At 46.5% G+C, this 26,484-nt stretch overlaps 1 protein-coding gene across 1 annotated transcript in view; it reads right to left on the reverse strand.

Annotated features, from left to right (window-relative positions):
• Positions 1-832: 832 nt before the first annotated feature.
• The window catches only part of LOC139226150 (acrosin-like), a 50,108-nt gene continuing 24,456 nt past the window's right edge, over positions 833-26,484 (reverse strand). Inside the window, exons 5-6 of the mRNA XM_070856792.1 lie at positions 17,271-17,413; positions 833-1,213 (exon numbers count right to left, since the gene is read on the reverse strand). Coding sequence (XP_070712893.1) covers positions 833-1,213; positions 17,271-17,413 — 524 coding nt within the window. The remainder of the gene's footprint in view (positions 1,214-17,270; positions 17,414-26,484) is intronic.

Here is a 26,484-nt window from a genome sequence, read left to right on the forward strand (position 1 = left end):
TCTGGGGACTGCCTCATTTTGTCCTTTTGCCATGGTGGAGCTAAACTGTTGAGCAGGAGACCACCCAAGTCTCATTAACATGTTTAAACACTGGCTTATTTCATTTGATAATTCTTCCACAGCAATGTGGAAATAACAAAATACTAAGATTTGTTTTAGATTAACTTTACCTTCATTCTTAGTGTCAGCTGTGGCTCAGTGGATAGCACTCTCCTCTACTGAGTCAGAAGGTTGTGGGTTCAAGTCCCACACTTCAAGGACTTGAGCATAAAAATCTAGGCTAACACTCTAGTGCAGTGCTGAGGGAGTACTGCACTGTTGGAGGTGCCGTCTTTCGGATGAGACATTAAACTGAGGCCCCGGCCAGTGGACATAAAAGATCGCATGGCACTCTTTCAAAGATGAGTAGGGCAGTTATCCCCGGTGTCCTGGCCAATATTTATTTCTCAATCAACATAACAAAAACAGATTATCTGGTCATTACCACATTGCTGTTTGTAAGAGCTTGCTGTGCATAAATTGGCTGTCGTGTTTCCTACATTATAACAGTGACTACACTCCAAAAGTATTTCATTGGCTGTAAAGTGCTTTGGGATGTCCAGCAGTTGGCAGTAGATAAAAAATGCAAATCTCATTGTTTTGTTCTATTGCTTTTTGCGATAGGGGTGAAATTTTCCTCATTAAAGAGCAAATAATAGATTGAAATGGGGGATGAGGGCAGAGATATGATGCACCTTAATAAAGGTTAAACCACATTGGATGCAACATCAATTTTACTAAGGGTTTTGTGTTTCTTTCAGAAAAGTATTTTCATTATTACAAAAAATGTAGTTCAGGAACAACAACTAGTACAAAAGTGATACAAAACAATAAGCAAATTTAAAAGAAGAATTGTTCGTCCAGGTAAGTTTCTGTGTACCAATGCGATAGGCGACACTGGTGTATTCTCCTCTATGCCAGTGGAGACTGGCGGCTTTTCTTCTACTGTACTTCCAGCTGCTGCACCGCTGTTGTCATTCACACTGCCGGGATTTCCACTTTGGGGAATCGATATTCCAGTTTTCTGTTCAATCCAATCACCATATCTGCTTGTGCTTGAATAAACACCGGGCTTAAAACGCTGTGCACAGCCTTTTCCCCAGCTAACTATTCCAACCACGTAAAACCGATTTGAACCTTTAGGCACACATGACAGAGGTCCACCGCTGTCACCCTGAAGAAAAACAAAGTCAGACCAGTATCTGTAAGTGAGCCCGTTTGCAGACACATTTTATGCATACTGTTGAATAAGGTACAATGGAGTAGAAATTGAAATATTTCAACATCCGTTTATTTTATCTATTTTGACTTAGTTTAAAAAAAATATGTAGTCACAAATAATAATTATTCACAAAGTCAACATCCAAAAGTAATCTTCACATCGTCAAAACTGTCTATCAACAAACACCAGCTGAATGAGTAAATGGGTCTGCCATTGTGCTTACATAATATTTCACAGGGTTAAAAAATATTTGTTCTTTTGTCGTTCAGCCCACATATTGTTGCTGAGTTAAATATCCTAGCCTCACAGTTCTACTGGTGACAGAAACATTTAGATATGTAACACTTCCTTAGACCTGACACTAGAATGTGCCTACAGACCATTAGCCCTCATGCAGATCTACGCCACCTTAAGGCTTTTGAGATATGATCATTGTAATAGAAACATAGAAACATAGAAAATAGGTGCAGGAGTAGGCCATTCGGCACTTCGAGCCTGCACCACCATTCAATATGATCATGGCTGATCATGCAACTTCAGTACCCCACTCCTGCCTTCTCTCCATACCCTCTGATTCCTTTAGCCGTAAGGGCCACATCTAACTCCCTTTTGAATATATCCAACAAACTGGACTCAACAACTTTCTGTGGTAGAGAATTCCATAGGTTCACAATTCTCTGGGTGAAAAGGTTTCTCCTCATCTTGGTCCTAGATGGCTTACCCCTTATCCTTAGACTGTGACCCCTGGTTCTGGACTTCTCCAACATCGGGAACGTTCTTCCTGCATCTAACCTGTCCAATCCCGTCAAAATTTTATATGCTTCTATGAAATCCCCTCTCATTTTTCTAAATTCCAGTGAACATAAGCCTAGTCGATCCAGTCTGTCTTCATATGCAAGTCCTGCCATCCCGGGAATCAGTCTGGTGAACCTTCGCAGCACTCCCTTAATAGCAAGAATGTCCTTCCTCAGATTAGAATACCAAAACTGCACACAATACTCAAGGTGTGGTCTCACCAAGGCCCTGTACAACTGCAGCAAGACCTCCTTGCTCCTATACTCAAATCCTCTCGTTTTGAAGGCCAACTTGGCATTTGCTTTCTTAACTGCCTGCTGTACCTGCATGCCTACTTTCACTGACTGATGTACCATGACACCCAGATCTCATTGCACCTCCCCTTTTACTAATCTGTCATCATTCAGATAATATTCTGCCTTCGTGTTTTTGCCACCAAAATGGATAACCTCACACTTATCCACATTATACTGCATCTGCCATGCATTTGCCCACTCACCTAACCTGTCCAAGTCACCCTGCAGCCTCTTAGCATCCTCCTCACAGCTCACACTGCCACCCAGCTTAGTGTCATCTGCAAACTTGGAGATATTACATTCAATTCTTCATCTAAATCATTAATATATATTGTAAATAGCTGGTATCCCAGCACTGAACCTTGTGGTACCTCACTAGTCACTACCTGCCATTCTGAAAAGGACCTGTTTATTCCCACTCTTTGCTTCCTGTCTGCCAACCAGTTCTCTATCCACGTCAATACATTACCCCCAATCCCATGTGCCTTAATTTTGCACACTAATCCCTTGTGTGGGACATTGACAAAAGCCTTTTGAAAGTCCAAATACACCACATCCACTGGTTCTCGCTTATCCACTCTATTATTTACATCCTCAAAAAATTCTAGAAGATTTGTCAAGCATGATTTCCTTTTCATAAATCCATGCTGACTTGGACCGATCCTGTCACTGCTTTCCAAATGTGCTGCTATTACATCTTTAATAACTGATTCCAACATTTTCCCCACTGCCGATGTCAGGCTAACCGGTCTATATTTCCCTGTTTTCTCTCTCCCTCCTTTTAAAAAAAGTGTGATTACATTAGCTACCCTCCAATCCATAGGAACTGATCCAGAGTCCATGGAATGTTGGACCACCAATGCATCTACTATTTCTAGGGCTACTTCCTTAAGTACTCTGGGATGCAGACTATCAAGCCCTGGGGATTTATCAGCCTTCAATTCCATCAATTTTCCGAACACTATTTCCTGACTAATAAGGATTTCCCTCAGTTCCCTCAGCTCCTCCTTCTCACTACACCCTCGTTCCCCTAGTATTTTTGGGAGGTTATTTGTGTCTTCCTTAGTGACCTACATTGGTCTTCACTAATCTTTTTCTCTTCACGTATCTATAGAAGCTTTTGCAGTTAGTTTTTATGTTCCCTGCAAGCTTACTCTCATACTCTATTTTCCCCCTCCTAATTAAACCCTTTGTCCTCCTCTGCTGAATTCTAAATTTCTTCCAGTCCTCAGGTTTGCTGCTTTTTCTGGCCAATTTATATGCCTCTTCCTTGGATTTAACACTATCCCTAATTTCCCTTGTTAGCCATGGTTGAGCCACCTTATCCGTTTTATTTTTACGCCAGACAGGGATGTACAATTGTTGAAGTTCATCCATGTGATCTTTAAAAGTCTGCCTTTGCCTATCCACCGTCAACCCTTTTAGTATCATATTCCAGTCTATCCTAGCCAATTCGCGTCTCATACCATCAAAGTTCAGGACCCTAGTCTCTGAATTAACTGTGTCACTCTCCATTTTAATGAAGAATTCTACCATATTATAGTCACTCTTCCCCAAGGGACCTCGCACAACAAGATTACCAATTAATCCTCTCTCATTACACAACACCCAGTCTAGGATGGCCTGCTCTCTAGTTGGTTCTTCGACATACTGGTCTAGAAAACCATCCCTTATACACTCCAGGAAATCTTCCTCCACTATATTGCTACCAGTTTGGTTAGCCCAATCTATATATAGATTGAAGTCACCCATGATAACTGCTGTACCTTTATTGCACGCATCCCTAATTTCCTGTTTGATGCCATCCCCAACCTCACTACCACTGTTTGGTGGTCTGTACACAACTCCCACTAGCGTTTTCTGCCCTTTGGTGTTCCGCAGCTCTACCCATACAGATTCCACATCTGGTTCCAATGTCCCAGGAATTTGAATCCCCCCCTTGCACCATTCCTCAAGCCACATATTCATCTGAACTATCCTGCTATTCCTACTCTGACTAGCACATGGCACTGGTAGCAATCCTGAGATTACTACCTTTGAGGTCCTACTTTTTAATTTAACTCCTAGCTCCCTAAATTCAGCTTGTAGGACCTCATCCCATTTTTTTACCTATATCGTTGGTATTTATATATACCACGACAGCTGGCTGTTCACGCTCCCCCTCAAGAATGCCCTGCAGCTGCTCTGAGACAACCTTGACCCTTGCACCAGGGAGGAAACATACCATCCTGGAGTCTCGTTTGCGGACGCAGAAACACCTATCTATTCCCCTTACAATAGAATCCCCCATCACTATAGCTCTCCCACTCTTTTTCCTGTCCTCCTGTGTAGCAGAGTCACCCCTGGTGCCATGAACTTGGCTGCTGCTGCCTTCCCCTGATGAGCCATCTCCCTCAACAGTATCCAAAATGGTATATCTGTTTTGGAGGGAGATGACTGCTGGGGACCCCTGCACTGTCTTCCTTCCCTTGCTCTTCCTGATGGTCACCCATTCCCTATCTGCCTGTGTAACCTTTATCTGCGGTGTGACCAGCTCATTAAATGTGCTACCCACGATGTCCTCAGCTTCGCGGATGCTCCAGAGTAAATCCATGCACAGCTCCAGTGCTGCAATGCGGTCTGACAGGAGCTGCAGCTGGACACACTTCCTACACACATAGTAACCAGGGACACTGGAAGTGACTCTGACTTCCCACATAGCACAGGAGGAGCATGACATGGCTCTGGGTTCCCCTGCCATGACTTAACCCTTAGATTAACTGAATTTGGCAAGAATGCCAAAGGTTTCCTACTAATAAGAAAAGAAAAAGAAAAGTAAAAAGAATACTCACCAATCAACCAGGCAATCACTTACCCACTTGGCTGTGACGTCGCTCTTCAATTTCTTTTTACTTCTATTTTGCCTTTTGTCCCTGCACCAGCTAGCTGCTCCCGACTGCTGCTCCTCTGACTGCCGCTGGCCTTTTATTGGCCTCGAGCCTCCCGCTCCCGCTGGCTTCTCCCAACTGCTGCTCCTCCGACTGCCGCTGGCCTTTTATTGGCCTCGAGCCTCCCGCTCCCGCTGGCTTCTCCCAACTGCTGCTCCTCCGACTGCCGCCTGCCTTTTATTAGCTTCGAGCCTACCGCCCCTGCTGGCTGCTGCCGGCTGCTCTGCATGGGTCAATCAGCCAAGCAATCCACAAACAAGGAATACATCTTCCACACAAATCCACAGAAAATATTCTGCAGAATAAATTACTTTTTCCTGAAGTAATTGCACCTGTCAAGCACTACGACTTTGGGCCTATAGCCATCTGATTCAACACACCAATTAGCTTTCAGCTTACCTTCATTACCTTACCGCTACAGTCCCAGTCCTGGCACTTAAACCCTCTGCTCCATGGCAATCCAGAATTATTCTTCCCTCTGAAGCTCCAGCTTATGGAGGACCTGATACAGCCTCAGTGCTATTTTAGGAAAGGAGAAAAGCAATTTGCAGGGCTCTCTCCTCTGCCTAAAGAAGCAGAGTACCTCAAACTCAAGAGATATGGAGCAATGACGTTAGAAACTCCAGATGTGCAGAGCGTGATACAGACCAGAAGTGAACTAAAGGATCTGCTATCCATTGGAACTGAAAAGCTCCTCTAGAACAAAATATTATAAACAGGAGAAATGTTGACGACGTTATTAACATATACAATGGCCCAGAAATCCTGGTCTGCTGCTTCCCACGGGCGATCGGGTAAAAAACTTTAAAAAGATGCGCACTTACCAGAACCTGCTGCGCCCACACGAGTTCCTGGACTTGAGGCCTCCACTGACTGTGCGTCGCAAGAGTTTTCAGGACATTTGCTGGGTAAGATGTGGGTAAATACCGCTATCTTGGCCATGCGAATGTCCTGCATGTGGAGATACGGATGATCTATCAAGCTCCAGCTTGACAGATCAGAAAAGCTGGTTTTCAGCACATGCGCATTGTGCGCTGAAAACCGGCTTTTGCGATGTCTTCCCAGGTCCGTACACACTCCGTATGGACTCGGGAGGCCGGGATTTCTGTCCCACTATAATAACAAAGGCGGCACAGAACTGTGCCAACAATCAAGAACACAGAGGATACGTTAGCCTCACACAAGAGGAAGATCAGCAAAGGATTTTAACGATTTCTAGGTCACAGAATACCGAGCAACAACCCACCACCTTGTCATCCTCCCCCTCTTCCAGCATTTCTAGGAGTGGGCTTAGTTACTGCACACCACAACCTCAGTTAGGAAGATCCAAGCAACAGTACAACATCCCCAGTGTTTGAAACTCCTTGATCCAATGGCTACTCAACCAAGATCTACAAGGCCCAGCTCCCTGATGTGACAACCTTCTTGTTGCAATTCGTCCACTTTGCCCGAAGAGACAGGTGGTCTCCTAGACATTTCAAGACAGCTGCAATCACACTAATTCAAAGGCATAGACCCTGTCGTCAGCTCTTCCTATTGATCCGTATCGCTGCTTAAAACTGACTACAAAATACTGACAAGGATGGACACCAGGATGGACAAAGTCACCTTTGTCTAGTTCACACTGCCCAATCAGATTTTATACAGGGAAGCTATTTCAGAGATAACATGGTACACCAACTCAACAAGGGAGACCACTGCAGCAGCAGCAAGACCCCCACCCTGGTATTCTCCCTGGACCGCAGGGAAGGTTGGAGCGAGAATTCTAATTTGCTGTACTAAGGCAATTGGCCGCTAATGACACATTCTGGAAGAGGATTAAAATGTTGTACTTTGAACTCCAGATCCATTGTGTGGACCAATAACCTCAGTTCTCTACGTTTTCCCTCTGAGGGACAAAACAAGTGTTGTGTATGTATAATATAAGTATACTCCCTGTACATTCAATGTACAGTTACATAAGATTACTGGATGTACCTTCACACTGTATACAATATGCTTGTACCACCAGAGGGTGCAACTGGTGGAGACCTAGGGATCACCTGTACATGACAGGTAACCAGTTATAAAAGGGAGCTCACTGTGCTGTACTCTCACTCAGGAGCTGTAATAAATGGACTAAGGTCACCACAGTTCAAGTACAATACTTTGCCTCGTGGAATCATTACTAGAGTGCTTACAGACACAACAACAAGGATGACCCATATGCCTCAATCCTCCTTGTCCTTGCTTCAGAGTAACTTCAGCCATCATAAAGAACAGGCTGGATGAGCTCAACACAAAATATTGTATGCTAATGACATCCTATTCCAGCCCGGCCTGGAAATCGGCGTGGTCCCGGCCTGCAAGACCATCAGCAGGCCGGGGCCATTGGAGGGAGCAGCGTGCGGTGGCATACCACTGCAGGGAGCAGCGTGTGCTGCTGCAGGAGGGCGATGGCTATGAAGCCAGGAGGGGCGAAGGAGTGGCAAGAGTCCGTAGAGGGAAGTGACCGGGGCCTAGGAGAAGCGCGAATCTGGGGCCCAGAAGAGGAAAGGGCCCAGCCCACACTGTGATATGTGTGTACGCTCGGTCTGTGCAGCAGAGCTGGTCTCCAGTTAGTCTCGGGTAACCCTTGCCACTGGACCAAGACCGAGCTCTGTCAAGCCCGTGTGGTGGCTGGTGTGCAACGGCCACCACACGTTAAAAAAAATCCACGCACAGGCATCTTCCACCCTTCACGATGTAGTTCAGGATCTGGAATATTAGGTCCTTCATTGAAACGCCTGTGAACTCATCCCTTTTTGGCGTGGAAGCAAGTCAATCCTCACTTCGAGGGACTGTCTATGATGATGATGATGACTCCTCGAACTCACAACCAAAGGATCAAAGAATTTTACGAGCTCTCAGAATAAAATCTTAACTATTCCAATTAAAGAGCAGGATATCCTCACAATATTCACGAGTCTTATCACTTTGTGGGGCCAGCAACTGGCTTCAACTATCTTGAACTAACCATAACTCCTAACTCTCCAACCTGTACAATGGTAACAATTTTCTTCCTTCCTTCCTTTCTTTCTTCCGTCTGGACTCTTTGAGTTCAACAATTTCAGATCATAATCACTGCTCCATTTTTTTCAGACAGGTGCTGGTAATGATTCTGCTGATGTCATTTACTGGCCCCACCTTTTGTTTCTTTACTTGTCCCATTACCATTCCCTTTGCTTGCACCATCATCCCTTTTGTCATTTAATCACTTCTACTTTCCACCCTATCACAGACCTTCCCTTTTGTTCTCTCTTCACCCCGTCACCCAACTCCCTTTCCCTGCCTCTATACTTACTTAAAACCTGTTGCATCTGCAACCTTTTCCAGTTTTGATGAAAGGTCACCGAACTGAAACGTTAACTCTGTTTCTCTTTTCACAGCTGCTGCCTGACCTGCTGAGTATTTCCAGCAGTTTCTGCTTATATTTCAGATTTCCAGCATCAGCAGTATTTTGCCTTTGTATTTCAGTGTCAAGTTTTTTTGTCTCATAATACTGCTGTGAAGCACCTTGGGACTTTTCACTATGTTAAAGGAGCTATATAAATACAAGTTGTTGTTGTTAGTAACTTCTTTCTATCCTGGACAGCATATCTCCTAACCTAAGCATGGAGAACAACCTGCAATATCCCTTCTGGGAAGAGCAAGCACAATAAATATGAACATACTCCCTCACCTCCGTCATCCATTGCAGATACTCCCATTTAGGTTCCCATTTCAGCAGGTGCATCTCCAGATTGTTATCGACAGGCAAGAAACCATAATTTAAAAATTTTTTTTTTTTTTTATTCGTAGCCAATCTTTCCAATTCTTTGTCAAATCACAAACGCCAGAGGTCACCTTGCACACATCAAGGATCACTCTGCGCCAATGCTCTTAGCCAAAAGGCCGAGAGCCACTGCACCGTTCCTGGAAGTACTGCAATACCAGGTTCGTGCCATGGAGGTGGATGGGTCAGCAACCCCACACACCTCCGTGGAGGTGGATGGGTCAAGCCACCCCACCCACCTCCTATTTCAAACCATAAATACACATCAAACACCTTCAGGCCCCCAAATATAAAGGAGGGCCTGGCCTTCCCAATCTCAAGCATTACTAGTGAGGTGGCCCAATTCTGTAATTATGGCCTGGAACCTGGCATATCCATGGGACCCATGACTGGGCTCAGAAACCACAGCTTCCAAAGCGGCCTACATCTACAGCCTGTGCTTCCTAGATTTCCTGCACAGACCACTGGAGACTTGTAAACCCCCAATAATAGCAGCAATACTCTCAGCATGGAAAGACGTCTATATCTCTGTGAAAGTATCACAGGCTTATGAACCCAACTTGATGCAACGGTGAACTCACAGATGCATTCACTGGGTGCAAATTCCAAACCTGGCATGAGAAAGGCAAGGTCAACTCCTGGACAGATTGCCCCCTTTGAAAGCTGCTGGATAGATTCTGCTTCCCCATTGTGACCAACATTCCTGTCTCCAAATAAAACACTTCCTCTACGACCCAGCCATACTGCAAAAGTTCTATGAGTCAAACCTCATTCTCCGCACCGCCAAAACATTTCCTCCCACCCCTCAATAGATGCAAACTTACATATCTCCAAACCATGCTCCATATTTGTTGCCAGATCAAAATGACAACAGAAAAAGCCTTGACGAGGCCTGGTAACGAGACCTAGGCTGCCAGGTAGCAGTGGAAGGATAGAGAAAAGTATTAAAACAGATCCTCATAACTAACAGCTGCAGCAGAATATGTGAGGACAAGCTCAGGATAATACATAAGCCACAATTTTGAGAGACAGGTCAAACATTAGGTTGTATCAGCCCATGGCACAGGTTAGCCTGTAGTGCTAGCTCATGCAGATGGTGAGCCATGTTTAATTATGCATTAGAAGTCCCCCGCGCCACCCCACCACCTAATTTGAATAGGCTACTGGCACAGGAATCTCATGCGCTCCACTTCCTCTTGGGGCAGGTTCCGGGGCACAACTGAGGCATGTTGGTCAGCACTACATGTTGCTCTGCGTAGCGCCGATGCGTTTCAATGCCCCTCCCCTTCGGTTTAGCAGAGGGCCGCTGCGCACTTTGCTGGGCCTCTGATGGCCTCCACTGGGCCACCAGGGCAGCGTGGTGCCAAGGCCGCAGCCCGGCACCCAAATCAGAGCACCGGGCTGCACAATGGCGGCCTGAGCCGTGCAATGGAAGAAGAAGTCAGGCCGACCGACGAGTTGGCAAAACCGCCTAGATTTCGGCGATAACATCCGCCCCGCGAGTGGAGGCTGGACCCGGTTCACAACCTGCAAGGTTGGCGCTGACAACGGTTGAGACATCCTCACAGGGTGCTGGGCAATTCCCGCCGCATGGTGGCGCTAATGGATCACCGATCACGCCAATCATTTCATCGCCCGCCCCGTCCCCCGCCCCCCCATGGGCGAAAACGGTTTTGTACCCCAGGGGTGCTAATGGGTGTCGCAAAACAGGACAATTTCGACCCCTATTTTTTTATATTCATTCTGGGGTGTGGGCAAGGTCAGCATTTATTGGCCATCCCTAATTGTCCTTGTGAAGGTGGTGGTGAGCCGCCTTCTTGAACCACTGCAATCCGTGTGGTGAAGGAACTCCCACAGTGCAGTTAGGGAGGGAGTTCCAGGATTTTGACCCAGTGACAATAAAGAAACGGCGATATATTTTCAAGTTAGTGTCATGTATTCAACTATCATTGTAACCCATGTATAAACTGACCTAAGTTGTACAACTTGAGAACATTGACCACAAGGGGCGAACTTGTGGGAGACACTCCTAACCTGGACTTTCAGGTATAAAAGGGGAAGCTCCACTCACCTTCATCACTTGAGGTCTTGGTAATAAAGGTAACTGGTCACAGAGTGACCTTCTCTCAAGTATGGGTCGCGTGTGCATTTATACGTACAGTAAGGACATATCATTGGCGAAGAAAAACTGGGAGTTAAACCACGCGAGCATGGCCACTAGCAGCACAGAAGAGAGGTACTGTGTTGGTGATGATTGGGACGACTTTATTGAGAGACTACGGCAAAGTTTTGTCACTAAGGAATGGTTGGGACAGGATTCGGCCGACAAACGCAGGGCTCATCACCTGACGGTTTGTGGATCCAGAACGTACTCCCTGATGAAGGGCCTTCTAGCGCCAGAGAAGTCGGCGGACAAGACGTTCAAAGAGCTCAGTAAGTTGATGGGGAACACCTTAAACCGGCGAGCAGCATGCACATGACGAGACACCGGTTTTTCACGCACCGGCGGCGAGAAGGGCAAAGCGTTCCAGACTTCATGGCAGATCTCCGGCGACTGGCGAGCCTATGTAAGTTCCCAGATGCATGCAGAGCGGAGATGCTGCGAGAGTTTTTTATTGAGGGCATCGGGCACGCTGGAGTTTTCAGGGAACTGATTGAGACCAAAGACTTGACCTTGGAAGCGGCGGCTCTGATAGCCCAGTCATTTATCTCAGGGGAGGAAGAGACCAGAATGATGTATGACAAAAATCTTGGCTCAAATGCGGCAAACGACCAGGGAGTCAACATTGTTAACGCGACACACAGTTCTCTAGGCAAACAAGGGCAATTGGACATGCCCCAGCATGTAGTCGAACCCAAAGGGGGAATTCAACAGAGACAATGGCTGGCTGAACGATGATTCATGCCATCGCAATGGCCAATGCGGCCAGTAATGGGGCCATCAAAACTTGTTAATGGTGCGCTTAAGGACAGTTACAGAGACAGTCAGAGACGATCGACTGATAATAGACCTTTGTTTCCAACAACAGCTCATGTTGGAGGTGTGGAGGTAAACACACAGCCAGAGCTTGCATGTATCAGCAATATACCTGCAGAAATTGCAACGTCAGCGGTCACTTGGCGTGTATGTGCAGGAAGCCTGCAGCCAGGTTGATATATGAAGAGGACGGGCCTGATGTAAGCCCTACGAGGCCAAATGAATACTGGGGGAAATCGCTGGAAGCTGAAGATCAGCGAGTTCATGTGGAGCACATATACAGTTCATATACCAGGACATCACCGATAATGAAGAAAGTGCTCCTCAATAGCATCCCAGTATTAATGGAGCTAGACACGGGGGCTAGCCAGTCCCTGATGAGGATCAAACAGTTCGAAAGGTTGTGGGTGTCCAAGGCCAGGAGGCCAAAATTATTGCCGATTGATGCACAGCTACGGACATATATAAAGGAGATCATTCCGGTGCTAGGCAGCGCCATGGTAGTCGTGACCCACAAAGATTCGGAGAACAGGTTGCCACTCTGGATTGTCCCGAGGGATGGTCCCACACTACTGGCTTGCTGTCATGAACTGGAAATGGGGCGATGTCAATGCAATTTCTTCTGTGAAGTGAGTATTGTGCTCACAGGTCCTGGACAAATTTGACTCATTTCAACCCGGCATCTGCACTTTCATGGGGGCCAAGGTAGTGATTCACATAAACCCGGACGCCAGGCCAGTACACGACAAGGCCAGAGCGGTGCCGTAGGTGATGCGGGAAAAGATAGAATGCGAATTGGACCGCCTGCTGAGGGAAGGCATCATCTCGCCAGTCGAATTCAGTGACTGGGCGAGCCCGATCATGCCGGTGCTCAAGGCGGATGGGTCGGTCAGGATATGTGGTGATTACAAGGCCACCAGCAATCGCTGTCACTCCAAGACCAGTACCCGCTACTGAGAGCGGAGGACCTCTTTGCGACGCTATCCAGTGGCAAACATTTTTCAAAATTGGACCTGACCTCAGCTTACATGACCCAGGAGCTGGCGAGTGAGTTGAAGAAGCTGACCACCATCACGACACACAAGGGGTTGTTTGAGTGCAACAGATGTCCGTTCTGGATTCGTTCGGCCGCCGCGATCTTTCAGCGAAATATGGAAAGCCTTCTCAAGTCGATTCCAAGGACGGTGGTTTTTCAAGACAACATCCTCATCACGGGTCGCAATACTGAAGAACACCTCCACAACCTGGTGGAGATGCTACGTAGACTAGACCGGGTAGGGCTGCGACTGAAAAAGGCGAAGTGCGTCTTCTTAGCTCCAGAGCTAGAATTCCTGGGGAGGAGGGTAGCAGCAGACGGGATCCAAAACGGAAGCGATCCAGAGAGCACCCAGACCCCGTAACACGACGGAGCTGCGTTCATTCCTGGGGTTTTTGAACTATTTTGGTAACTTTCTTCCCAAATTGAGCACGCTGTTAGAGCCGCTACACGTGCTCCTACGCAAAGGTCGCGATTGGGTCTGGGAGGAGAGCCAGGAAAGGGCTTTTGATAGAGCATAACAAATTGTGTGCTCCAACAAACTGTTAACATTATATGACCCGTGTAAGAAACTTGTTTTAACGTGCGATGCGTCGCCCAATGGGGCCGGGTGTGTGTTGCAGCATGTGAATGCCAATGGTCAGTTACAGCCGGTAGCTTATGCCTCCAGAAGTCTGTCCCAGGCAGAAAGGGGCTACGGGATGGTAGAAAAGGAAGCGCTAGCATGTGTATATGCAGTAAAAAAAATGCACCAGTACCTGTTTGGCAGGAAATTTGAGCTGGAGACAGATCACAAACCCCTAACGTCCCTTTTGGCCGACAACAAGGCCAGAAATGCGAATGCATCGGCCCGCATACAGAGGTGGGTACTTACGTTAGCCGCCTATGACTACACAATTCGGCACAGACCGGGCACTGAAAACTGCGCCGATGCACTCAGCAGGCTCCCACTAGCCACCACTGAGGGGGCAACTGTGCATGATGCTGAGATGGCCATGGCTGTTGAAGCTTTCGAAAGCGAAGGCTCACTTGTGACAACGCGTCAGATTAAAGTCTGGACAAATAAAGACCCGCTACTGTCTTTAGTTAAGAAATGTGTCCTGAATGGGGACTGGGCAGCCATGTACAGGGCATGCCCTGAAGAATTTAAATCATTTCATAGGCGGAAGGATGAACTCTCGATTCAGGCCGATTGCCTACTGGGGGGAAACCGAGTAGTCATGCCCCAGATGGGCAGAGAGGTGTTTATCAGAGAACTTCACAATGAGCACCCGGGCATTGTCATGATGAAGGCAATTGCCAGGTCACACGTTTGGTGGCCAGGGATAGATGCAGACCTGAAACTTTGTGTTCGCATGTGCAACATGTGTGCTCAGCTGAGCAACGCACCCAGGGAAGCCCCCTTAGCCCCTGGTCCTGGCCTGCCAAGCCATGGTCACGCATCCATGTGGACCATGCAGAACCTTTCATGGGAAAAATGTTTTTGGTTGTAGTAGACGCCTACTCCAAATGGATTGAGTGTGCCATTTTAAATTCAAGCATATCCTCTGCCACGGTAGAAAGTCTACGGGCAATATTCGCCGCCCATGGTCTACCGGATATCTTGGTCAGCGACAATGGCCGTGCTTCACAAGCACTGAATTCCAGGACTTCATGGCAGGCAATGGAATCAACCATGTCAGAACAGCATCATTCAAACCGGCCTCAAACGGCCAGGCGGAACGAGTAGTGCAGATAATCAAACAGGGGATGCTCAGAATCCAAGGGGGTTCCCTACAAAGCCGCTTATCACGCCTCCTGTTGGCCAATAGATCCTGACCACACTCGCTCACAGGGGTTCCACCCGCAGAGCTGCTAATGAAAAGGACGCTCAAAACCAGGTTATCCCTTATACACCCTACTATGAAAGAAATTGTTGAGAGCAGTAGTCAGTCACAATGTGACTACCCTGACAGGAATGCGAGGGCGCGATGTATTGATGTCAATGACCCTGTCTTTGTCCTTAATTACACTGCAGGGCCCAAATGGCTTGCAGGCATTGTGATTGCCAAAGAGGGAAATGGGGTTTTGGTAGTTAAACTTACCAATGGACAACTCTGCCACAAACATGTGGATCAAGCAAAAAGGAGGTTCACCAACCCCATAGAAGAAGCAGAGGAAGAACACGACATAGAGTTTACTCCACCACAGGTGACCGAACACCGGAACCAAGTGGAGGAGAGCCCAGCCACTGTGAGCAGTTTGGACAGGTCTGAGGCACCGCAAACAGCAGACACTCAGGCCAGCGCCCAACAACCGGAGCCCCAACTCAGGCGCTCTACAAGGGAGCGTAAACCACCAGAGAGACTTAACCTGTGATCCCAATAAGACTTTGAATACATGACATCACCTCCTCCCCAACTATCATTGTAACCCATGTATAAGCTGACCTAAGTTGTACAACTTAAGAACATTGACCACAAGGGGCGAACTTGTGGGAGACACCCCTAAGCTGGACTTTCAGGTATAAAAGGGGAAGCTCCATCCACCTTCATCACTTGAGGCCTTGGTAATAAAGATAGCTGGTCACAGAGTGACTTTCTCTCAAGTATGGGCCTCATGTGCATTTATACTGTATAGTAAGGATATATCAGTTCGGATGGTGTGTAACTTGGAGGGGAACTTGCAGGTTTCCATCAACCTGTTGCCTTTGTCCTTCTAGGTGGTAGAGGTCACGGGTTTAGGAGGTGCTGCCGAAGAAGCCGCGGCGAGTTTCTGCAGTGCATCTTGTCAATGGTATATACTGCAGCCATGGTGCGCCGATGGTCGTGTGAGTGAATGTTGAAAGTGGTGGATGGGGTGCCAATCAAGCGGGCTGCTTTGTCCTGGTGGGTGTCGAGCTTCTTGAGTGTTGTTGGAGCTGCACTCTTCCAGGCAAGTGGAGAATATTCTATCACACTCTTGACTTGTGCCATATAGATGTGGAAAGGCTTTGGGGAGTCAGGAGGTGAGACATTTGCCACAGAATACCCAGCCTCTGACCTGCTCTTGTTGCCATGGTATTTATGCAGCTGATCCAGTTAAGTTTCTGGTCAATAGTGACCCCCCAGGATTTTGATAGTAGGGGATTCGGCGATGGTAATGTCATTGAATATCAAAGGGGATATCAAGGTGGTGAGACTCTCGCTTGTTGGAGACGGTCAATGCCTGGCACATGTGTGGTGTGAATGCTACTTGCCACTTATCAGCCCATGCCTGAGTGTTGTTCAGGTCTTTCTATATGCAGGCATGGACTGCTTCATTATCTGAGGAGTTGCGAATTGAACTGAACATTGCACAATTAGCTAACATCCCCACTTCTGACATAATAGTGGGGAGGTCATTGATGAAGCAGCTGAAGATGGTTGGGCCTTGACACTGCCCTGAGGAACTCCTGCAGCGGTGTCCTGGGGTTGGGATGATTGGCCTCCAACAACCACAACCATGTGCTAGGTATGACTCCAGCCAGTGGAAATGTTTCCTCCTGATTCCTATTAACTTCAATTTTACTAGGGCTCCGTGATGCCACACTTGGTCAAATGCTGCCTTGATGTCAAGAGTATCCACTCTCACCTTGGAATTCAGCTCCTTTGGCCATGTTTCGATCAACGCTGTAATGAGGTTTGGAGCCGAGTGGTTCTGGCGGAACCCAAACTGAGCATCGGTGAGCAGGTTATTGGTGAGTAAGTGCTGCTTGATGGCACTGTCGATAACACCTTCCATCGCTTTGCTGATAATTGAGAGTAGACTGATAGGGTAGTAATTGGCTGGATTGGATTTGTCCTACTTTTTGTGGGCAGGACATGCCTGGGTAGTTTTCCACATTGTCGGATAGATGCCAGTGTTGTAGCTGTACTGGAACAGCTTGTCTAGCGGCATGGCTAGTTCTGGAGCACAGATCTTGAGCACGACAGTTGGGATGTTGTCAGGGCCCATAGCCTTTGCTGTATCCAGTGCGCTCAGCTGTTTCTTGATATCACGTGGAGTGAATCAAATTGGCTGAAGACTGGCTTCTGTGATGGTGGGGAACTCAGGAAAAGGCCGATATGGATCATTCACTCGGCACTTCTGGTTTAAGATGGTTGCAAATGCATATTTATGAAGTTAGCTCGAGGCATATGATAAAGAGGTATTCTATACTTATCAAACAAGGAAATTATGTTTTACCTGACAAGCATCAATGCCTCCACCTGCAAAACCTGCACAGATCATTTTATCAGTTACTTGATGGTCATACCAGTTGCTCTGTTGGCATGTCTCTAAAGGAATCAGTTTAACTGCAGCCTCCTGAAGTATATGTGATGGTTTGCCTATTAAAAAATATAAGGAATTCATTTTGTATTACAAAACTAGCATGGATCTCAACATTATCATCAGTCCAGCCAGAAGTATAAATGAATAATCCACCTATCTATAATATAGTAAAAGTCCACACTATTTTCTCTGTAACCAACATTTCTATTTCCAAAATAAGATTTCAAATAAAATAAAAACATCAACAATTCTACATTTCACAATAATATCAATTATATTTAGCCACGGAGGTATTTTGATTGTCCTTTAATGAACTTTTTACATGTAAACCTCAGGCTTGCCCGAAAGCCTGACTTTGGCCTTGATATTTTTATCCAGAGCTATGATTCAAGTAGCTGATGGCAGATCCTGAGATCTGAGTATGTGCAATGTGCATAATTTCCCATGGCAGATAGAGACATGAGAGAATATTTTCTCATCCTAATTTGAGTTTATTTTCTTTCCCAAAAAGAAAAAAAAGCAACGTAATTACATTATGAAAGACTCTTCGGAAAATAGAAACTCTATTCATCTTCACCTACATTTTGTTGTTATTTATCCCATCACAAATTGCGCCTGAAAAGGTGGTGGTTACTCTTCTCTTTGCAATCCTTGAGGTGATAGTGTGCTCATGACATTGCTGCTGTTGTCCTCCTCATGGTAGAGGTCCCAGGGAAGGGAAGTCTTGTTGAAATAATATTGGTAAGTTACATCAGTTCATCTGTAGATTGTACATAGTGCAGCCATAGCTTGTGGTGGAGCAGTGGTTATTGAGTCCAGTAGGAGACACACTGAACAAATTAACTGATCTGTCTTGGATGGTATTGAGTTTCTTGAGTGTTGTTGCAGCTACACCCATACAAGCAAGAGGTGCCCCTAATGGTGACCCCAAGATATTAATGGTGTATGACTCAGTGATGGTGGTGCTATTGAAGATCAGGGGGAAATGGCTATGCTCTCTCTGTTCAATTTAGTCATTCCAATTTGGTCATTCCTATGTTACCTGCTACTTGTCAGTCAAGCCTAAATGTTATCCAGGTCCTGTTGTAGGCTGGTATGGGCTGCTTCATTATTGGAGGAGTTGTGAATGGAGCTGAGCACTGCAGAATCTTCAGTGGGCAGCACCACTCCTGATGTTATGATGGAGAGTAGGTCATTGAAATAGCAACTGAAGATGGTTGGGTCAAAGATGTTTTCCTGAGCAACTTCTGCAAGCTCTAAAAACCACAACATCTTCTTTGTGTTACCTATAACTTCATCCACTGGAAAATTTCCCCCTTTGATCCCACCCACTAATCTTGGGCTCTTTGGTCCCTTAAGTGGTCAAATGCTGCCTTGATGTTGAGGGCAGCTAATCTCCTCTAGCATTCAGCTCTGGATTCGGGTTGTGACGAGGTCTGTGAGTTTCTGGCAGAATGCAAACTGAGCACCAGTGAGCGGGTATTTGGTGTATAGGTGCCACTTGATGGCATTACTGATGACTTCTTCCATAACTTTAATGATGACTGGGAAGAGGCTAATAGAGCATTAATTGTCCAGGTTAGATTTATCTTGCTTTTTGTGGAAGGGACATACATGGGCAATCTTCCACATGGATGACAGTGTCATAACTGTATGGAACAGTTTGGCTAGGAGAATGGCTAACTCTGGTGTACAGGTCTTCAGCATTATACCCGGGACGTTGTCAGGGCCCATAGCTTTTGCTATGTCCAGTGTACTAACCTGCTTCTTAATGTCATCTGAAGTGAACCAGATAGGCTGGGCCCTAACATCTATAATGATGGGAGAAAGCAGAGTAGGATCTTCCACTTGCCACCTTTGGCTGATAGAAACATAGAAATCTACAGTGCAGAAGGAGGCCATTTCAGCTCATCGTATCCGTGCCGGCCGACAAAGAGCCCTGAATGTTACATGAACCATGATGTCACATGATAGCATTTCAGCTTGCCTCTTGTACTCATATGCCTCAATTGTGGTCGAGGACAGAGGCTCCTGGATAAATGCCCTTAACAACGTAAATTTATATAGCGCCTTTAACATAGTGAAACGTCCCAAGGCGCTTCACAAAAGTATTATGCGATAAAAAATTTGACTTCATGTAATCAAACAGTTTATTCTCCAGCTCGTGCTGTCGAGATCTGCTAGTAATATGTGAAGACTCTTGTGTATAGTGCGCACTTCCTGTAAGTGTAACATTTACTTCCTGTAACACTTTACTCATCACATTTTGTTGAAATACTCCTTTTTTAATAAAATGGGCAATCTGCCAGCAATATATTCAGTCGTGTATATGCATACTTCCTATACATGTCACACATACATCCTATAAACCTTCCCTGTCATGTCAATTTTCATCATGCTTTTCCTGCCACTTCATCTTACTTATCTCTGATTGGATCTCCCAAGCTTGATCTCCAAGGTAGGTGATGCTATTGTTAACTTATCTCTGAGTATCTTCAAATTATACTCAATAGCAACATTCAGGAGAAACAAAGAGCCGGGCTCCAAGTTTTATATCAGTGATGGATAGTTGTCAAGAGAGTCAATCTGCCCTGCTTACTAATCCAATCCAATGTGGATATGCAATGTGGCCATGTCATTGTGCATGAGGATGGTATTCGGTTATATAAAGGCTTGAACATTATAGAAAGAGTGTTATTTATCAGGTGCCTGCTCTGCTCGAGCACAGTGTTGGGACTGTGGAGGAACCAGCATCAGTCTCTTGGGGCTGTCATGTTGACTATTATTCTCTGGCTTGTGCTCTTCCCCTTCCCTATTCAACAACAGGATATAAATGGTTGCCATGTCTTTTGTGTCTGACGTTAGTTTCATTCTCATCAAAGAATTAAGCAACCTCCCCTTGCCCTCCCTATTCCTCTTCAACTTCTTCCCCTGAGATGGTTATAGCCTGGACAAAGATATTTCACCTGTGGAAACAAGGAGAAGATTGCTCAAGTTAGTGACTTAGGAATACATATGACCCGGAAACACAAAACCACCAAATGGTTTCCAGAGAGATACAATTTCCAGACCAATATTGATAAGTATTTTATTGGTGTGAGCCAATGACTTTACAAAGTACAATGCTGGTATCTTACATTACACTTACTTTTACTGTACAAGGTGATTATTTCAAAATAAAATAAAATGTAGATCAGTCTTATCGGATTGCTGAAATTTTGGGGAACTCCTTTCTCCATCCTGGAACTCCTTAATGTCAATGCCAACTATGTAGATCTTTGCTTATTCTATTCCAATATGTTTTTTTGCCACTTATTCAAGCTTGTTTGCCCATTTCCTACCATTGGCAACTTTTGCGAAATTTTGAAAACATTTTTCACTTTGTGATATAAAAGTCCATTTATATGTTTGCCATTCCTTACTTGATAGCATTAACTTCATGCCAAAGAAGGCATTCTTACGGTCCATGAATCATTTCACTACAATGAACAATTCTGTCTCAGTAAAACATGATCAACTTCTCAGAGTCCAAGTCTCCATCTTGCTCTTTTACCACCACCAGAATATTCACTGGTATTAGTTAAAACATATTAACATATGTAAAATGCCAAGTTCTTGCTCACCGAAGCAATAGATTCGGATAATTCCAACTAGCTTCTGATTTGTATAATCTTGTCACCAGCAGTAAGTTAAGATGCCGTTTGTTGGAATTTGCAGGATTTCCACTTAGTCAGAAAGTAAAAGCATTTTCCACCACATAACTGTCCATGGTGCCATAATGCCTCCGCCTACTCCACGACGACATGCAAGCCATGATCCTGACCAACAGACCCACCACAGACCCGAATTCACGTCCGGACCGGGGTCAAGCAGGGCTGCGTCATCGCGCTAACCCTCTTCTTGATCTTCTTCGCTGCAATGCTCCATCTCACTCTCAACAAACTCCCCGCTGGAGTGGAACGAAACTATAGAACCAGTGGGAACCTGTTCAACCTTCATCGCCTCCAGGCTAGATCCAAGACCATCCCATCCTCTGTCATCGAATTACAGTACCCGGATGACGCCTGCGCCTGTGCAGACAGAGGTTGAACTCCAAGCCATCGTCAACACCTTCACCGAGGCATACGAAAGCATGGGCCTTACACTAAACATCCGTAAGACAAAAGGTCCTCCACCAACCTGATCCCGCCACACAGCACTGCCCCCCCGGTCATCAAAATCCACGGCACGGCCCTGGACAACGTGAACCACTTTCCATACCTCAGGAGCCTACTATCAGCAAGGGTAGACATCAATGGCGAGGTCCAACACTGCCTCCAGTGCACCAGCGCAGCCTTCGGTCGCCTGAGGAAGAGTGTTCGAAGACTAGGACCTCAAATCTGGCACCAAACCTATGGTCTACAGGGCTGTAGTGATACCCGCCCTCCTATATGGCTGAGATGTGGACCATATACAGTAGACACCTCAAATCTTGGAGAAATACCACCAATGATCCTGAAAATCCCCTGGGAGGATAGACGCACCAACATCAGTGTTCTCAATCAGGCCAACATCCCCAGTATCGATGCACTGACCACACTTGATGTCCATTGGGTGGGCCACATTGTCCGCAAGCCCGACTCCCAAAGGAAGCACTCTACACAGAACTCCTACACGGCAAGCGATCCCCAGGTGGGCAGAGGAATCATTTCAAGGACACCCTCAAAGCCTTCTTGATAACATCTCCACTGACACTTGGGAATCCCTGACCAAAGACCGCCCTAAGTGGAGGAAGAGCATCCGGGAGTGCGGCGAGCACCTTGAGTCTCGTCGCCGAGAGCATGCAGAAAACAAGTGCAGGCAGCGGAAGGAGTTGTGCAGCAAACCAGACTCCCCACCCACCCTTTCCTTCAATGACTGCCTGTCCTACCTGTGACAGAGACTCTTAGTGGAAGCAAGTCTTCCTCGATTTCAAGGGACTGCCTATGATGATGATGAATGCCTGCAAGTCTGTAAATGTCCGCAGTCTGTTAAGGGATAGTTTCGCTTTCACAAGCAAAGGTAGCTGTGCATATTTTGCTTTTTCTACAGCTGTTGCCCCATCTAGTGGCACAATTTGCCTTGCACTGGCACTACATAAAGTTCCAGTGCAGTGCGGGAGCTAAAAGCTATGCCATGGCATTTGAAACCCACTGAGCATTGCCAGCCAGTGAGCATTATTCTCAGGCAAAAGTCCAAATACTGTTGAGTGGCATGAAGCCAGTTGAACACCTAACTTATAATTGAGAAAATGTCTATCAAAGGCATTTGTAAGACTTTTAAAGTAACAATTCATATCAAATGGTCATTCAAAGATAATATGACTCCTATATCATACAAATCTGACACAAGCTATGCATGTGCTTTGGTTGCATGGTGCAAATATTAGACAGATTTTCAACAGCTCTAAATAATCAATGTCTCCATCCACTTTGCTATTCCCACTCTACTAAATACCTATCAGCAGTGCCACTTCTATAGCAAATATGGGTTCCTGGTGTGACCACTGATGTGACTTGACCAACATTTCTATTGACATAATTAAGCGCATTAGCATCTAGTTGACAGATCAATAAGAGGCTTTTTTAATTTACCTTTTCACTTTAACTTCATGGCCATAGGGTCCCTGCTGTTCGGCGACCATGGCTGTCAACCTGAGGCGGGAGTTCAGTGGCCATTGCTCCAGCTGATTACTTGACAGCTTCAAATGTACAGTAAAAGCTCCCACCTGACAGATCATCACTTTCCTCAGCCACAAGCTGTTCCTCAGTCAATTTCCAGCATAGATTCCGCAGGCTTTCCACACTCACCTCATTTGAAGAACTCTCTCACCATTGACTGAATGTTTCTGTCATCTCTACTTCAGCTGCGATCTATTCCAACATGGATGCCCTTTACACTGTCTCACCTTGCTCCTCAGAATCCGACCATGATCAGCCCCAAAACCAGCAGCACCAGGCACACCAGCAGCACCAACAATGAGGGTGAGTGTGAGGGGTGGCTAGCAAGATTTGGATGTGATATGTAGATTAAAAAAAGGGATGGGGGGAGGCGGAAGGTAAATTGGTGTGAGTAAGGATGTGTAGGAGTAGGGTAGGGAAGGCAGAGTGATGGGGATGTGATGAGAGGCACAGCAGGATGAAGGAGTGTGTGGCTTTGTACTATCTTGTGATCTACTGAGATAATTGAAAGGTTTGTGCCACTGCATGCAGGTCCTCCTGCTTGTGACCACCTGCGCAATGTGCAACCAGGCTGTGTTGGCCTGAGGAGGTCTCTTCCACCCATCGGAAGGGAAGAGGACCTTCCTGCTTGCTCTGACTCCCTCCATAAGCATTTGGAGGGAGTTATCGGAGAACCTGGGTGTAACCCTGCACTGCTGCGCAATCTTTGTCAGTGATTGCAGCACTTCAATGCTGTAGAACACTGACAGCACAAATATTTAAAGAAAGTTGGCCATGGTCCCTTTAAGGAAACCGGCTGATGACGCATCATGAATGGTGTCACCAGACCCGCTTCCTCTAATTGGCCTGGGAAATGGACAGGGCGGGCGTAACAAGCCCAATCAGCGTAAAATCATTTTCCAGAGCGGAATGGAGCCAGCAGCGGGGTCGGGACCTGCCACTGACATCGCCCGCCCCAGACCCACCGAGGTGAGCAAATCCAGCCATAACTTTTGCTATCATCGTGTCTCCTTTTGTTTATAGCTCTTAAGAATTGACTTGGACATCATTCTGAGACTTTTTCTTGGGAATTCATTAGAAAGACTTATGTTTAAATTAATGTTTAAATGAATGTCACTTCAGATTACCTCCATTATATTGTGAGGTTCTCCAAAAATATATTCTCTCATATTGTATCATCTGAGTGACAACATGTTTACAATCAAACTACACAAATACATTTCCTGATCTTTTATATGATTAGTACACACAGAAACCTTGTGAAAATGTATCATGTAGTTTTGTAATCAGAGCCACAGATCAGTATTATGATCAATAAATGTTTAACAAACACTAAAAATATTTTTACCAATTCCATACTTTGTTTTACATATGTTGCAGAAATGCTAGTACCTTTTAACACTCTTTACAATCATATGGACAGCGGAGGATGCAATATCATAATCATTATGTTGCCAAACTCAACATAAGATGAGCACATCTGTACAGACTTAGGGCTCAATTTTCCCCAGTGATCTGCACCGTTTTTTGGGAGCAGGCTGCTTTTTTTGGCCGAAGTTAAAAAAAACAAGTTTCCCCGATCAATTTGCACCAGCGTAACTCAGTTACTTACAAATTTTTTTAGTTATGTTGTTTTTTCAGCCAAAGGGGGCGTAACCTGCCACCCGCGCCAATTCTGGCCAGTTAGGCAAGTTTGGCCAGTTGGGAGTTACTGCAGTTCTTCTTAGGCTGGCATATGTGGCCTCTGCAGAAAAACCTTCTGGTGAGTTAAGGAGATCTGTGCAGGTAAGTAACTCAGCGCAGGTAAATGCAGCAGCAGCAAAGGTAAGAGAGAGGGGAGGGTTGGGGAGGGGGTGGGGGGGGAAATGAGAGGTGGGGGTGGGGGAAGCCTTTCGGGTGTAATTAGGTGCGGGGACCGAGAGTGAGGAGGTCATTCGGCCTGGGATAGGTGCGGGGGAGTGGACCAGGAGGCCACTTGGCCAAGGATAGGTGCGGGACCGGGAGGGAGGAGGCCATTCGGCCAGGGCTAGGTGTGGGGGACCAGATCGGGAGGCCATGCAGCCAGGGCTAGGTGCGGGGGAGCGGACTGGGAGGCCACTCGGCCAGGGATAGGTGAGGGACCGGGATGGAGGAAGCCATTCGTCCAGGGCTAGGTGCGAGGGAGTGGACCGGGAGGCCGCTCGGCTAGGGCTAGGCACAGGAATCGACACCGGCATCGGGAGGGGGTTGGGGGGGGGGGGGGGAGGGAGGAGGAACTTTAATAATTTAATGCAGATAATTTGCTGCAATGTATTTATTGTGTTCCTAACACAGATGAGGCTGCACACAGGGAGGTTAAAGTAAAAGTGACCTCAGTCTTTAATAAGACACTCCAGAGTGAGGAACAGGCCTTAGGGGCTGGCTTATATACAGTGCTGCCAAGGGATGCTGGGATCCCTTGGGACTTCAGGGGATGAGCTACCTGGTGGCGGAACATGGGAGTGCATGCTTTACAGATACACAACATTACTCCTCCCCCAAAGTCAAAGCGAAAACTATTTACAAGGTGAGGCGGTCGGGAGCCTTTCTTTCCCTGGTGGACTGCCTTGGTACAAATATTTGTGTTGGCTGTGCCTTCGCTGGGCTTGCGTGTTGTTGGCCCTGCAGGGCTGCTAGGTGAGCGTAGCGTTGCTGGACTGTTGGGCGTGATGGGTTCGATTTCCTGGTCCGGGGTGGTGTTATTGATCCTTTGGGTGTGTGTTTTGGGCTTGAAAAAGGTGGTGTCTGCTGTGGGTTGTTCAGGGCAGTCTGTGAACCGCAGCCTCGATTGGTCCAGGCGCTTTCTGCAAATTTGTCCATTGTCTAGTTTGACTACAAACACCCTATTCCCTTCTTTAGCTATCACCGTGCCCACGATCCACTTGGGACCATGTCCATAGTTTAGCACATACACAGGGTCATTCAGATCAATTTCCCGTGACACAGTGGCGTGACCATCATTTACATTTTGTTGCTGCCGCCTGCTCTCTACCTGATCACGCAGGTTGGGGTGAACCAGAGAGAGTCTGGTTTTAAGTGTCCTTTTCATGAGTAGCTCAGCCGGGGGCACCCCTGTGAGCGAGTGTGGTCTCGTGCGGTAGCCGAGCAGTACTCGGAACAGGCGGGTTTGGAGTGAGCCTTCTGTGACTTGTTTAAGGCTTTGTTTGATGGTTTGTACTGCCCGCTCTGCCTGCCCATTGGAGGCTGGTTTAAACGGGGCTGAGGCGACATGTTTGATCCCATTGCGGGTCATGAATTCTTTAAATTCGGCACTGGTGAAACATGGCTCATTGTCACTGATCAGTATGTCAGGCAGGCCGTGGGTGGCAAACATGGCCCTCAGGCTTTCAATGGTGGCGGTGGCGGTGCTTCCCGACATTATTTCACATTCAATCCATTTTGAAAAAGCA

The sequence above is a fragment of the Pristiophorus japonicus genome, chromosome 16 (assembly GCF_044704955.1).
Source record: "Pristiophorus japonicus isolate sPriJap1 chromosome 16, sPriJap1.hap1, whole genome shotgun sequence".
Lineage (NCBI taxonomy): Eukaryota > Metazoa > Chordata > Chondrichthyes > Pristiophoridae > Pristiophorus > Pristiophorus japonicus.